Raw genomic sequence first — 16,567 nt, 5'->3', positions numbered from 1 at the left:
TCCGTTACTTGAAACTATATGCTCGCTTATCCAAACCATATACTTAAAAATTTTTATCTTCTCTAATTTTTTTTTGTCATGCAATTCTTCATTCTAGTAGGTTTATTTATTAACTATGTGAAATTTAAAGTTTTTTTAATTGTATTTCGTATTAATCATGAAATTATTTTATGGTGATGATACGTGTGTATAATTTATCATCGATCGATTAGTCAGTTGCATATAAACAAAAAGTGAAAAAAAAGAAATACACTTTAAAATCTCATTTGTATTGTGAAACAAGTTTTTTAACATATTAACGGGCATATAAAATACCAATACGCCAATACTAAAACCTCTAATTACACACAAATACATATAAATATATAATAATCAGGTCAGGTATATGTCACAATGTCACATACATTACTAGTCTCATGAACCATCTAATATGTACTTAAAAAACAAAAAAGATATTTCAATAAAAAAATAATAAAATGCTAACGCGTTGATTAATAATTAAGCACAAGATGAAGCCATCAACCTTTCCGTCTTCTTCCTCTTCGACGGCTAACAATAAAGAACCAGTCAACTCATCTCCATCTTCACTTTATATAAACCTTCATACTTCAATCTCCTTCCAAATCCTCAACTTTCTTCATCCAATCTTCAAAACCCATAAACATATTCCAAATGGGTAAACTCTTACCACTTCTTTTTACCATATTAATCTCAAACATAATCATATCATCCGCACAAGATTGCCGTTCTTATTCCTTCACAAACAACGCAATCTACGCCTCATGCGTTAGTCTCCCAGTTCAAAACTCTCATCTCCACTGGAACTACCACCAGAGCAACGGCACAGTCGACATCGCGTACCGCCACACGGGCGTCTCGACGTCCACATGGGTAGCATGGGGTTTGAACCTAGACGGAGGCAGGATGGTTGGGACTCAAGCTTTGGTGGGTTTGGTGAGTTCTAACGGGTCGGTTCAAGCGTACACGTCGGCGGTGTCCGGGTACAATACCGGGTTGCAGCAGAGTGGGTTGAGCTTTAATGTGCCGGTGATTAGGGCGGAGAGGGTGGATGGGGATGTGGTGATTTATGCGACTTTGGTGTTGCCGAGTGGGCGGACGAATTTTAATCAGGTTTGGCAGATGGGTCCGGTGACAAATGGAGCTCCGGGTCAACATGCTATGGGTTCGGAGAATAGGAATTCGATCGGGACGGTGGATTTTGTTACCGGACAGCAGAGTGCTGGTGGTAGTGGTGGAAATGTGCTTCACCGGAGAAACGTAAGTCTTTTATTATTTGATTATTATTATTATTATTATTATTATTATTATTATTATTTTGCATATGAACTATGGGTTGTTGGGGTGTGAATGGTTCGGTTTGGATTAAAACAAAAAAAAAGAAAAACGAAATTTCAGATTTTGAGGTTTTAAAATCTTTCGGTTTTGGGTTTTTCGATTTTGGGTTTCGATTTCGATTTTTCTACTTTGTTAGATTGAGCTTGAAAGTTTTTGGGGAGAAAAATTGGTAATGATAATGAATTTGAGTCTAAATCATTCTGTTAATTAATTATTATACATTTAAGCTAAAATTTGCATATTTGTTAAATTTTAAAAAATTACTTGGAATAAAGAAAATGAAAATCAATAAATTCTATTCAGTTTGGTTTTTTCGGTTTTTTCATATTTTTATTACATGTAAAACCAAAACAGAGGTGTAAGTTTGAATTTTACTAAAACATAAAACCAAACAGTGTTTTCTCTTGTTGGGTTTTTTGGTTTCATGGTACACCCCTGTCCTGATGGGTTGTGGTCTTGATTATAATTGTGCTTGGCTTAAAAAAATAGCAAAATGGCATAAAAAAAATGTTATATTGGCTGTATAGCACATGGTGTATAGATTAAGGGGTTACAATTAACCAATCTTTGTTAATTTGACAGACACATGGAGTACTGAATGCTGTGAGTTGGGGTGTATTGATGCCAATGGGTGCCATGATTGCAAGATACCTTAAGGTATTCAAAGTGGCTCATCCTGCCTGGTTTTACATCCATGTTGCTTGCCAAGTCACTGCCTACGGTGTCGGTGTTGCCGGATGGGGAACTGGAATCAAGCTTGGAAGCGACTCCGAGGGCATCAGATACACCACTCACCGCAACATCGGAATTACCCTTTTCGCCCTTGGAACCCTACAGGTATAACACACACCAAAGTCCAAAACCATCTATTTTGACTACTTAACCGGTCGGTTGGGTAACAGGTCATAATAAAATTACTGAGTAACGCGCTTGTGCTTATGATTTAGGTATTTGCATTGCTTTTGAGGCCGAAGCCCGATCACAAATACAGGATATACTGGAACATCTACCATGCGAGTGTAGGCTACACGATCATTGCACTTGGAATTACTAACGTGTTCAAAGGGCTCGATATCTTGGACCCTGAGAAGAAATGGAAGCGTGCATACATTGGTGTGCTTATATCTTTGGCAGCCATTGCAGCCCTTTTGGAAGCTTTCACATGGTTCATTGTTTTAAAGAGAAAGGGAGAAGAGAAGCAACATGGACATGCAGGGAACGGTAACGGCTATGGCCACGGTCACAGCCAGGCGGCTTAGAGGTTTTCTGATCTATATTTGGTAGATCTTGTTTATATGTTTTTGTTTTTGTTGAGGAGGATTATTTATTATAAGTTATTATATTCTTTGTTCTGATTTGTATTCCACATGGGTTGTAACATATTTATTTTTTTATATATACATGTTTGTTTTTACTTTATACCATCATAAAAGCAAAAACAGAATCCTGATCTATACAAAATACCTGATTCAATTGTAGTATCAGAAACAAAGATGACACACAATTTGTTCTTGTCACCAAAAGTAAAACATTAAATAAATATGAACACTTTTTTCTACCTTTTTCAGAGAGCGCTATACGATTAGACGATTAGTGCAACATCTTTGCAGTTAATATGGTTAACAGTTAAGTCCGTCACATTCCACGTGACTCTCACATTTTTCACATTTGGGCACAAGGTTTTTGATTTCCTTCATCACTTGAGCTTTATCAGCTTCAAACGCCTCATCAGCTGCACCAGATTATGATTTCATAATCAGCTTTTTTAATGTTTGTATAAATAAATTATATATGTTTCAAAACACATGTATGCGCTATTGCACCTTTTTCAAATGTGAATTCGCTAAGGAACCGAAGGAGCTTGCTTCTGTTTACAACTAGCACATTCACAATATCCTGCGGCTTGTTTTGATTTGCAGGGAAAAGCTGTTAAGAAAAGTTTGGTAAATCCCTTTAGACGGTTAAACAATCGACGCTACACATGGTAATATGCATTATATAGTTCACTTATATCACTATATGATTATATCTACCTTAAAGACATGGAAAGCCTCCAACTGTATGGTCTTGTTTGAATCCCGAAGAAGATTCATAAGAATTCTCATGTTTTCCAACGAGCTCACATACCGCACCATGACAGCTGTATTTGAACGATCCAGTAACATTGCTCCTAACAGCTAAAAATAATAAAAGAAAAAGTTTTAAATTTCACATATATCCCTGCAAACTTATGCAATACTGTATATTGCCTTTTTAACATTAAATTTACCAATTTCATCAAAAAAATTTCAAAAATGACCTTTTTACCCTTACTTTTATAAAACTTTTAAATCAAGATCTATCCATTTTAACATGATCCCTCTAGAGATTAATAGCAGAAAAAGTAGACCTTAATAGCGTTCCGTCTAGTGATGTAGTTGGAAGATTCCAATAACTTGCTATACTCCGTGAAAAACTGCAAACGACCCGTTTAGTCAAGCAAGGTCAGAATTAGAGAGTAATTTATAAATAGCAATACTTGCCCAATCATAGTTATTGTCAAGATACTCAGCAACAGTTGATTTGTGCCTCGTTAACAGCTCCTGGAATACGAATGAAATAATAAGATTAGCAGTTCATACTGATATCACGAACATAACACATATCAAATGATGCATAACCTTAAATGTTGCTGCTGCATCGGACGCAACGTCAAAGTTTGTATCATGTTGATAGCTGAAGAATGTTTTCATGTGATCCAACTCCAAAATATATTTTGCAGCCACTTGATGACGAACACAGTCTCGCAAAATTGCACCAAATGATATAGCAGTTTCCGGGTCATCATACCTGAGTATTCAACATTTTGTTAATTTTGGCCCGTTAACTAAACGGGTCAAAGTAAGAGGCTTACCCGGGTATCAACAAGTCAAGAATATCTGTATTTTGTTCGAAATATTCAGAAGCAACGTAATGGCCATGAACTCGTTGCCTTTGTAGATTTGCAAGCACATGAGTGATATCTTGACGGGACTGCACGATACCAAACTCATTGTTATTAACACTATAAAAAAGATTAAAAATAAGAATTGGTGACTAAATTACTAAATGTTATATACCCCGGGATCCAAATTAGGAAGGTGAGCGATCAGAAGGCGTAATATATCTTCCTTGAAAAACTCCTGGGTTAACTTTGCGCAAGCGTCTTCGTGTGGCTCTGACATGTCGTCGCCATAAAGTACTATCTTCACTTCATGAATGAGTCTTGTTAATTCACGAACCTATAATATTAAGACGTGTCAAAACATATAATATTAAGTGTGACAAAACGGGTTGCATCAGGTTGAGATGATAACCCTGGCTTCAATCAAACTCATCAAGTTCAAAATATCATATACATACCATACGTCCATGCCATGTATCACTAGCATAAATAATGCGACATGTCTAAATAACATAACAATGCAAATTCATAATATCAAGTTGAAGTGCTTTGTAAAACCACCTTCCTATAATATTATTTATATAATAAAAAAGCAAATATATATGATTGTGCATTGCGCATGACTGAATTCAACAAACTCATCCATCCACCAAAAGGACCAAAAGATGCAACAAACATAAAAAAGGATGTTTATTGTAATTATTGAAAATAAAGGACGCAAGACGTAATTTTGCAATATACTTAAAAGAAGAAAAGAGCAATCTTGACTACGTACAATAAAACTAACAGTTTGATTTCGGGTGATCATGCATGGTTACCTTGTCCTGGCGCTTGGCTTCAAGAACGTCGGGATTGTTAAGAAGGTCACGAATATGGTGGACGAGCTCAACCGGGGTGAGGGGCTTCGGTTTGAAGAGTGCCTTCATGTTTTGATGATGAATAATGGGGTTTCCCCTTTGATTATGAGCCGATCAATTGGTCGGGAATCCTCGGATCAACGAAACAATTAGAATGAATATGAGGGGGATCAAATTTGGAACATGGATGGTGGAGAAGGAGCTCCTAATTACTGATTCGAAATAATCAATTAATATATGATCCATAGATTATTACTAATTTTAGTACTACTTTTTGATACTCCTAAACTTATATATGTAACATTTTGGGTTTTGAAATTCTTGTATTTGTATTTTCCACCTGACTCCGGTTTGTAATCCGTTAAATTAATAAATAAAACCCATACTTATCTTGTATAATTAATGTGTTTATTCTAATTTATGGTTATTGTTAAAACTAGTTTACAACTATGAGTTATGTGCATAAAGCAACCCCCTAACTAAACTTTACCCACTTTTGCATCCACCACCTAAAATGAAGGACCATCTAGCAAATATTATTTCAAGCCCTCTTCCCTTCTTCCCTCCCCTTTCCTTAACCGTCACCATACCCCCCCCCCCCCCCGCGCTTTTTTTCTTGTTTCTTAATCAACGCCATAATTAGTGAAATTGATCAATTCCAATTAGTTGGCAAGCATTACCACATCCCACCGACACCCTAAACGTGCTAAATCAGCACAAATTGACAACTAGCGATGAATGGGCTAAACCGCGACTAACCTAGGACAATTACCCTATAAATACAAGCCATAATGCAGTTAAACACTGTCGCACCCTCCTCACAACATCTTGACTCTAAACCCTAAGCAAATTGCTTCATACCTTGCTGTTAAGATCAAGATCGTGATCAAATCAGAGCCGTAACCCTAGTTCGTCGTTCTCTGTCTATTCGTCCTCTAAATCGGTAATTAATTTGTGCTTTTAGTTCGTTTAACTAATAAATGATAACTGTAACATCCCGAAATTTCCAAGTAATATTAATTATATTACTTAGTATTAGAGAGAAAGTTTACCCGGGTTATTAGGAAATAAATAATAGAATATGAGTTGGTATGGGTCGGGCTAGTGTTGGGTAATGGATGTGGGTTGTGGACTTGGATTAATTAAGATGGGTTAAATAAGAATGAGATTTCAGGGATATAAATACCCCCAAAATCCCAAAAATATCTTCATTTACATCTATTTCTTCACACTCAAAACACACATATTCTAACCGATCAAGATTCGAAGCCGAGACCCGAGATTTTGTTGATAGATCTGAGTTGGTAAGGTAAGAACAAATCCAACAAAGCTAATATTACTGAAAATGGTTAGGATTGGATGGGTTAACCGGACCCGAAACCCAAACTGCCCAAATCGGACCCCTAAAACGTCGATTTTAGGCCGATTTGATGGTTGGGATTTGTAGGCGCCGATCATACGATTCCGTGGGTACCAAAATCGAGTTATTTGGCTAAGAAACGAAGGATTTATGGGCAAACAGATCTGCAGCGCGATAACTTCGCCTGCAAGAATAAGTTCGCCTGATGAACTTCGCCTTCAAGCGTAACTTCGCCTAAGGATAACTTCGCCTACGGCCAAGTTCGCCTAAGGATAACTTCGCCTGAAGCCAAGTTCGCCTAAGGTTTAACTTCGCCTGAAGCCAAGTTCGCATAAGGTTTAACTTCGCCTGAAGCCAAGTTCGCCTAAGGTTTAACTTCGCCTGAAGCCAAGTTCGCCCGAGGTTTAACTTCGCCTAAAGTGAAGTTCGTTTAGAAAATAAATTAAAAACCTAATGGAAAATGTGTTAAGACAGTTATTGGAAATAAAATTTTTCCAAGCTGACCTGGCAGCTCGACCCCAGCCAGGGGCTCTGCCCCTTGGACCCTGCTAGGGGCTGCCGCCCCTAGACCCCGCTGCCAGGGGCGCTGCCCCCGGACCCCCGTTCGTTGTGGGTAGTAATTAAGACTAGATAGATGTTATAAGTAGTGATAGTTAAATTGATATGTATACTTGTTATACAGTCAGCCGTGCACAACTGAAGAAAGGGATTACGATCAACGGAGAACGTAACCGTGTTCAGGTGAGTTTCTAGCCCCATTTCCTTGTTATGTTTTCGGGGCTGTGTGCATACTCGATGTGAAGTGTGAATACACTTACCTTAAGTGGTAAGTGTATGCTATAGATGTTATACGAGGTATATATTTTATAATGCTTGTCGGTACGTGAACGATCTTCGGATATTGCACGTATCGCCAAGGATAGTAAATTCCAAGTGGTTGATAGTGTGTATGAATGTTATGATGTAACATGTTTATTACGTAAATACCGAACTTATATGAAGTGTGATATAGGCAGGTAGAGGTAGAGTGTGTTAGAAGTGGCAAGAGTCTAGTAAGGGTGTTAGTGGCATAACGTGAGCGCGTGATAGGGAAAGCCTGTACGTGCCATCGTTATTATGTGTGTATGATTGTTGATGTGACTTGCTTATTATGTAAATGATATGAAGCGTGTTGTAGACAAGTAGAGGTAGAGCGTGTTAGAAGTGGCAAGAGTCTAGTAAGAGTGTTAGTGGCATAACGATAGTACGTGGTAGGGTAAGCCTATACGTGCCTTCGTTATTAAAATGGCAAAGTGGCATAACGTTATACGTTATTAAAGTGGCAAAGTGGCATAACGTTATACGTTATTAAAGTGGCAAGGTGGCAAAGTGGTAGGCGTAAATAAGAGGCTAAGTGGTAATGTAAGCAGGTTAGATAGTGGACTACGTGTCTGCAGATACGTATATGATGCATGTAGTGGTTGTATGATAAGTTGCTTGATTAACTAGAACTCACTCAGCGTAGCTGACTTTTAGTATGCACGCAGGTGAGCTGATTAAAGAGTTAGCATGAGGATGACACACGGCATGGATTGAACGGCTGGCATCTGAAGAAAGAAGTAAAGATGTTTTAAATATAAAGTTTTGTGTCATGGTATCAAAGAAAAGATTTAATGCCTTGTAACAAATGATTGATGTTTTATATTCCGCGAAAAGTTTTAATAAACTCTGATTTGAAGAACTGTGTTTATGAGTAAATCCGACACCAAAGTAGGGCTACCGGTAACGGGGCCTTACAATAACCTCATATGAATTTTAATTAGCATCGATTTATTGGAACTAATCCAATTCTAGGGGTAATCGGGTTGGAGAAGAACAAACCTTTGTGTATTTAATAAACCGTTTCCGTTTTATTACCAAGTTAGACACATGCCCCAATGGCAGGTGCATGTTGCACAAACATCGTGAACCGGTCTAGGGGGCGGGTTCAAGTCCCCCAAGCTCGGTTTTTTGGTATTTTATTTTTATACTTTTTTTCTTTATATATTATTATTATTATTACATATCAATGATGTTAAATAAATATTATTCCATCAAACCGAACCTTATAACCCTCTCGAGATAAGTCACCATCTTTAGTTTTCGTTTAATACATGATTATGTATAAAACATAAACATATCTTTACGCTTTTCTTCTAATTGAAGTTGTAAAATAAATGAATAAATTATATCTAAACTCAAACCAAATAACAAGTTTGTTAAATTAATTACAGATTTAATAATAACAAGCATGGAAATAATTCTCGTAAACTTATAAGATTGCATCCGGTTTTTAATAGATAACATTTAACGTCAACCTAATCCGCCATTATTTTTATACTTATTAATTAATTACACCTTCAAATTAGGAATTTTTGTTGACATATCCTGAGAAGCTCGACCGTTTTTATCTTAACTTTTTACCACCGTCTCACCACTTATTCCAGTCGTTAAGGTGAGTAATTCACATCTCCCCCCCACTTTTACGGTTTTACATTTTGTGGGCGTTATGCGTTCACAAGTTAAATAGATTTATATTAGTTATTATAATTTCACTATTTGCATAGATATGCAATTGCTCAATTAGGTTATACGTGAGAATGTGACTGTGTTTATTTTTGAGTTATAGTTGTTGATATCTCATCCTCATCCTTGTTTAGTATGATCATACGTCGCCGGAGTACTCGACTCGTTGGGACGAGGGAAAATGACCCTTTTTATATTATTGTTATACTAGTTGTTGTAGTTCATATTATCGTAAGGAATTGTCTTTTTTAAATATTATTATGTATAAATCGTAATTACTTGCTCAACTTTATGTTAACAACCTATGTATTTTTACGCATAACATAGGTAGCTATATGGGATGAAGCAAAAGAATAAAGAATAGATTGGAATTTAGGTTGCAATGATGAATAAGAACAATTTACTTTCAAGTCTTTCATTGTATTGCTTATTTCTTTCCTTTGAATCAATTTTATGTTTTCGTGTTTGATTGTTTTATGTAATGAAATAATTTAGATATTGACACGTGTAATTACGTTAGTGTCTTTTGAGTTATGACAAAAATTATGTCGCGCCCCGGCATGTTCAGCTGTATGTTGGGCTGTGCAGATTGGTATCAGAGCCAAAAGATATAGGATAGAATGTTAGACATAATGACCTAGTAGCATGTGTAGGGCCTTATACGTGTTCCTATACGTGCATCCTACTTCTTTAAATTTTTGCACATAGCTTAGCATATTTAAATTGTTTAAAATATACAATTGTACACAAAAGAACACACTCATTCCGAGGCTATGCCTCACGTTCAAAATCATTTTCAAAACTCTAGGACGATTTTTAATTGGGAAATTCCTTAAGAAATCTCACCTTTTTACTCCCTTCTCCTTGAGGATGATTCGTGTGACAATATGTGGTAACTGGAAGGGGGACACACTTGTTCACCGAACCCTTGACCCAAGGCTTGCGAGCGTAAGGAAGTGAAATGCACATAAATCTCATCAACCGCGAGACCCGGTTGCCTTCCTGGAGGGTTTGGCGAGGGTGTGAAACTTATTAGGCAAAATAATATCACACCAAACATCCATAAATCTACTAACCTCATTGTATCAATCGTGATCATGTGATGATTACACACTTAAATTATAACTGAATTCACGATGATTCGTGGCTAAACTTCGTTTTCCGTATTGTGTTGTGAAGTATATAAATACGGGATGATCCCCGAATCACTTCAACCATTTACCTGAACCCCCCCCCCCCCCCTAATTTGATTTTAATCTATCTTTTTCGTTGTTGAAGCCAAGCCATGGTGATAAATGGATATTTCAACAACGAAATTTATCTGGGTTTCGATATTTTTCATTTTGTTGGAAGGAACCATGGTGATTTATGATGCCCTAACCAACAAATGAAACCATATGTCTAATTTTAAGTTATGTTAATATTTTTTCTTCATAATGTTATAGATGATAAACCTTTACATAATCTAGTTTCAGAACGATAAAATTCTCAACCTCAACCACAATCTCAACCTCAAATTATTAATAAAATTAACAAGTGTCGATTTACACAAACTCATGTACTTACAACACTTACCCGAGTCTCATGAAATTCTACGCATTTTATCCTTGCAATATGTCTTCCCGCCTCATCAACTGTAACCACCGCACCGGCAACTATAGCCGTAGCATATCATCCTGCATTGCGAAGGGAATTGTGGAATCCCTTCCAACAATCATTTCCCAGCTCCAAACCGTGAATGCTGGTACCACACCCGTGAATCCAAACCCAATTGATTGTTCCTTCAAACAATTCACGACTGCTAACCAGCCCAAATAAATTGGGGTCGAGGGTGCTACCATCATCCTCCAATGGTTCGAGTGGATGAAAAGTGTGTTCCTTCATTGTGCGTGTCTGAAAGATAAAAAGACCACTTACACCTCGAGTGTCTTTGAACCAGGCGCCCTGATATAACGTTAAATATATATAAATCCCTTGTATATTTTAATTATTATTTTATTAATTTATGTTTGGTTTTTGTTAAGATTTGTATACTACTAACATATTTGAATTATGTAGGTCCCGGGACTTGTTCGTGGTTAAAGTGGGCGAAAAACGGTAAAAAAACGAGCTAAACCGGCGAACCGGAGCATCAGGAAACAAACCGAACCGAACCATGAGTGAACCGGACCGGACCAGAGCGCCGCGCGACGGGGAGGGCATGGCCCGCCGTGCGGCGCGGCCACCATGCTTCCAGAATTTTCTTTGACGTATTTTGGGTTTTGGGCCTGTATTTTCCTATTTAAAGACCCTTAAACTCAACCTTAAACATAACCTGAATACCCCAGCCGGCCAGAACGAATTTGGGAGCTCAAGAGAGGATAATTCTGAGGGTTTGAAGGCCACGAATCAGTTGGCGAAGTTCTTAATATTCAAGGACGAAGACTCCGGGTTTTGTCGCCTTTAATCTTCCGTTCTTATTTATTTTCGCCATGATTTCATTTTTCATTGTTTTGTTTTACTTTAAGATGCTAGGCTAAACATTATAGACTATCTAGGCTTATGATGAACTAACTTTGATGTTTTGATTTGACTTTGGGATTTATTTATGTTATGGTTTTTATGGTTTAGTAAAAGATTTAGTTATAATTAATTGATGCGTATGAATGCTTAGGATTGTTTGATGAGTTTTATTCCACAATTTTCCTTGATTATTGTTTGTCATATGATAGGATTGCTATTAGGTCAATTACTTCGTGTTTTTGATTATTTTATGATTGATGTCATGATAAGGTCATAGGAATAATATTGTCGAATAAACCTAAGTGTGCTGCTAACCTAAATTTGTAAAGTGCTAGGTTATTGATAAGTATTTACTATTTAATCTTGCTAGATTTAGTTCTTCGTAAGGAGTCTGTCTAGGTTTGATTATTTAATTATTGTCTATTAAATCAATTACATATTTTAAGCTGTCTTTGATTTCCGCGCTGTAAGGTAGGATTTCGTATAAGAGAACTAAGTCATAAATAATTAGGTGACCGTAAGGAAACTTGATTTTTAATACTGGTGTGCATTAAAACTTGTTAGAAATCCATAGGTGTCTCTTGAGAAGGGTAAGGGGTCCTGTTCGGGTTTTCTTTTAAGTGTCTAATTTACGATCCCAGTCCATAACTAAATATTTTACAGAGTCAATTCATTACTGAAATTTAGGGGATTCTAGCCTAGGTAGTTTTTCTCATCATCATATTATTTAATAAACAAACTTTTGCTCTCGTTTAGTTTAATTGTTTTCTTAATTAGTTTTTAATAATAGTATTAAATTGGTATCTTAAATAAACCCCCCCCCCATACAAATAAAATTAATAAGTCATGTTTTGTAGTAGAGTCTAATTAGCTAATAAACGTAATTTAAAGAGTCTCGTGGGTTCGATATTCAGACTTGCTTAGCTTTACTAGAGTCGATCGGTTCACTTGCCGGTTAGTAGTTTAGTCAAGTTTTAGAGAGTCTAGAGTATTACTTAGTGTTTATTTTTAGTTAATTTAGTTAATAAATATTAAACTACTTCAAGCACATCACGCCCTTATTTGGTAGAATATTGAAAAGAACTCTCTTAGGGCTGAGCTTGCCACGGCCTTGCTATGGGATGATCTCAAAAAGCTCATGCTCAAAACGTTTTGCCCGAAATATGAACTCTAGAAGTTGGAAGAAGAGTTTTGGAGTTTGTCACAAGAAGATGGTGACAATGTGACCTATAATGACCGTTTCCATGAACTAAGCCTCCTCATCCCGCATAGGGTCACTCCCCTCGGACGTGCCATCGATAAGTACATATCGGGTTTGCTTACACAAATTCAAGATTCCTTCCTAAGCCGTGGCACAAAAATCCTCCATGATGCCATAAATTTAGCCGGAACCCTCACCGAGAACCACGTTAAGACCGGGACCTTGACGCGGAAAAGCTCCAAGAAGTTCAATGATAAGCCCACACCCAAGCCCACTAAAGAATCCAAGCCTGAAACTCAAATGATGTGGTGAACGGTTCGCTTCTAGTAAATAAGCACCATGCCTCGATATTATTTGATTCGGGAGCCGATAGGAGCTTTATTTCCTTTGATTTTGAATACATGCATGATGCGCCCCGTAGTAAATTATCTAAGGCCTTTAAGGTAGAGATATCTAGTGGTAGTTTGATCAATTAATTGCACACTCACCCTTAGTGGGCAAAAGTTCTCTATTGACCTTATCCCAATGCAAATGGGTAGCTTCGCCGTCATTGTTGATAAGGATTGGCTATCCCTCCATCGTGTCGAAATTTTATGTTTCAAGAAACTCATTCGAATCCCTATCGATGGGGGTGTAGTTCTAAACGTTTAAGGAGAAAGACGCTTCCTAAAACTCAACCTCATGAATCAAAGCTCTGTTGGGTTTTTATACAAGATTATCAAAGTTCAAGTTAACCATATTTAACAAGAAAACGCAACGGAAGCTAAGATTTTAAAACAAGTTATGAACATACCAATATGTTAAAACTAAAACCCAAAGAACAAGGATCAAAATTACAAGAACAAAATGCTCACAAAATGTAAATTGTACCTTCTTCTACCTTTAGAAGAACAAGTGGGTTGTTGAAAAAGATGGTGGATGAATGACAAGCCTCCAAAGAAGAAGACCTCAAGAGTGTGATACCCCAAGCTATTTGTGACAATACCAAGTTGTTTGCTAGGATTTATGAACACAAAAACAAGCTCACAAAGCTCTCCCAAAATGCTCAAATGAGCCGTGGGTTTTGAGAGAGTGTGAGAGGATGTTTATTTTTTTTTTTTTTTTCACACTTGAATTCAAAATGGAGAGAGGATCATATTTGCATGTCTTGTGATTGGAGGTGTATAAAGAGGTTGTCAACACAAAAGGACAAAACCATGATTGGACAAACCTTCCACCCACATGGGGTGGCCGGTTTTGTTATTTTTTTTTTATTATTTTTTTTTGTGTTTTTGTTTTAACCATTTAAAACATCTCCAATTATTTTATAAAACTCATTTTTATAAAATGCACATACATTTATGTAATTATTTAACCAATTAAATAATTAATTTATATAAACAAATTATCCAGATAATTCATTTAAATCCTCAAGTGTGTTTGTTTAGAAAACCAATTTTCTAAACACGTAGTGTTCGGTATTCGTTTAAATGATCAAATCATTAAAAGAATACATTTGGTGTCGTCTAGCTTGTTATTGGGTATGACCCGACTTGGATCAAACACAGTTAGCCACATTAGTATAAGTATGTGTCTCGGGCATACGTAATTTCAACAATCTCCCACTTGCACGAGATACATAGAAAATTAATGTAAGTGGTGAATACCGCCTAACAACAGTTCACCACCCCTAATGTGTTTGACGAAGTGCCATTCAATAACATCATCCCTTCAAGTCCCTTACTTGATATGATTTAGGTGAATCTATCATTATATCCCTTTGTTACTAGATGTCATGTTGGATCTAAGAGACATAGGCGATCATCCTCTTTACAATTCAACTTTATCAGGCCTTAGACATCTAAACTCTCAACACATAAGAGGAACAAATTCCATCTTGACTGTATACGCCTCTCACTATCACTTTATACTCCACCTGAGCTCATCCTTATGTACCATCTTTTACGAATAGCGAAGGGGAGAGTCAAAGTGTAATACTTGGTGAAAATCAAGACCCAGTATACATCTCAGGTCTAAGGATAATATGAAATTCTCCTTTACTCAAAATTACTAATGATCAGGTCCATTGACTCCATGTAGTAATATTGAGAGCGGGTCAGTCCAATATTCGTATCCCACAAATATCTATGAACCTTGGCAGCAAACCTATGCTCCATATTCATTCCTTATGAATATCCACCAATCCTAGTTCATAATAGTCTTGCTTCATATTTGTTCCCACAAATGTGATCGACTACGGACTTTTAGAATAAGATAACTTATTCATGGATTAAACATGCAAAATTAGAATTTAACTCAAGATTCCATAATCATATAAAAGAGTTAAATTACAAAAGTCTTTTAAACGTAAATACAAAATAGATCAAATCCAATTACTAGAATATCGAAGTCCTAAGCCACTCGCATGACGCTCATGTTTCGGTCTTTCTAGGAGCTTCGTGAATGGATCCGCAAGATTTTGATCAGTTCCAACTTTGCGAATACATATCTTTCCTTTTTCAACTTCATCCCTTATGTAGTTGAATCTCCGCTCTATGTGCCTTGTCTTTTGGTGCGAACGAGGTTCCTTGATTTGTGCAATCGCACCCTCGTTGTCACAAAAGATTTCTAGGGGGTCTTGAATGGTAGGGACCACCCCTAGATCAGTAATGAATTTCTTCAACCATGCAGCTTCCTGAGCTGCCAATGAAGCGGCGATGTATTCTGATTCTGTAGTGGACAATGCTACCACTTCCTGTTTTGAGCTCTTCCAAGAGACAGCTCCTCCATTAAGAGTGAACACATACCCAGATTGTGATCGAGAATCATCTCGATCAGTTTGGAAGCTCGCATCCGTGTAACCTTTTATAGCGAGTTCCTCCTCACCAGATCCATATATCAGAAACATATCCTTAGTTCTCCTAAGGTATTTCAATATGCTCTTAACAGCCATCCAATGACTGTTTCCTGGATTCTGTTGGTATCTGCTTGTCATGCTCAAAGCGCATGACACATCCGGTCTAGTACATATCATCGCATACATGATGGATCCTATAGCAGAAGCATATGGGATTTGTTTCATTATCTCTTGCTCACCCTTTGAGTTTGGACATTGAGCTGAACTCAATATAGTCCCTCTTTGAATAGGTACAAAACCTTTCTTGGAGTTTTCCATCTTGAACCTTTTCAAGATTTTATCAATGTATGTACTTTGGTTCAAACCTATCAAGCGCCTTGACCTATCCCTATAGATCTTTATTCCCAAAATATAGGCAGCTTCACCAAGATCCTTGATGGAAAATCTACTTCCAAGCCAAGCCTTAACGCTTTCCATGGTTGGAATGTCATTTCCAAATAGTAGAATGTCATCGACATACAATACTAAGAAGGTAATTATACTCCCACTAGCTTTCTTATACACACAAGCCTCATCAGCGTTTTTGATGAACCCAAAACTTTTGATTTCTTCATCAAAACGATGATTCCAAGTTCTAGATGCTTGTTTCAATCCATAGATTGATTTCTTTAACTTGCATACTTTATTAGGATGTTTCGGATCGACAAAACCTTCAGGCTGAACCATATAGACATCTTCCTCAAGATATCCATTTAGGAAAGCGGTCTTGACATCCATTTGCCAGATTTCATAATCATAATGTGCAGCTATGGCAAATAATATCCTAATAGACTTTAGCATTGCCACAGGCGAAAAAGTTTCATCATAATCAACCCCTTGAGTTTGAGTGAAACCTTTAGCTACAAGTCTCGCTTTATAAGTATCCAAGTTTCCATGCATATCAGTTTTTCTTTTGAAAACCCACTTACTTCCAACAGCTTTGGAATTG

At 37.0% G+C, this 16,567-nt stretch overlaps 2 protein-coding genes across 2 annotated transcripts; one reads left to right on the top strand and one right to left on the bottom strand.

The window, feature by feature from the left end:
- The first annotated feature begins 657 nt into the window (after positions 1-657).
- On the top strand, positions 658-2,768 carry LOC143577680 (cytochrome b561 and DOMON domain-containing protein At5g35735-like). Its single transcript, XM_077061444.1, has 3 exons — positions 658-1,278; positions 1,939-2,193; positions 2,304-2,768. Exons 1-3 carry the CDS (start codon positions 673-675, stop codon positions 2,613-2,615), a joined length of 1,173 nt encoding a protein of 390 aa, XP_076917559.1. The 5' UTR covers positions 658-672; the 3' UTR covers positions 2,616-2,768.
- A 186-nt stretch (positions 2,769-2,954) lies between these two features.
- Positions 2,955-5,354, bottom strand: LOC143577681 (putative MO25-like protein At5g47540). The gene is made up of 9 exons (XM_077061445.1): positions 5,098-5,354; positions 4,455-4,616; positions 4,250-4,368; positions 4,017-4,185; positions 3,879-3,938; positions 3,746-3,811; positions 3,390-3,533; positions 3,180-3,282; positions 2,955-3,088 (listed from the first exon to the last, which is right to left on the bottom strand). Exons 1-9 carry the CDS (start codon positions 5,203-5,205, stop codon positions 2,976-2,978), a joined length of 1,044 nt encoding a protein of 347 aa, XP_076917560.1. The 5' UTR covers positions 5,206-5,354; the 3' UTR covers positions 2,955-2,975.
- Between the last annotated feature and the right edge of the window lie 11,213 nt (positions 5,355-16,567).

This window comes from Bidens hawaiensis, unplaced genomic scaffold (assembly GCF_021521415.1).
Source record: "Bidens hawaiensis isolate Kalapana, Puna unplaced genomic scaffold, B.hawaiensis_p1.1 tig00028765_1, whole genome shotgun sequence".
NCBI classification, from domain to species: Eukaryota; Viridiplantae; Streptophyta; class Magnoliopsida; order Asterales; family Asteraceae; genus Bidens; species Bidens hawaiensis.
This window is presented reverse-complemented; position numbering and strand designations above follow the sequence as displayed.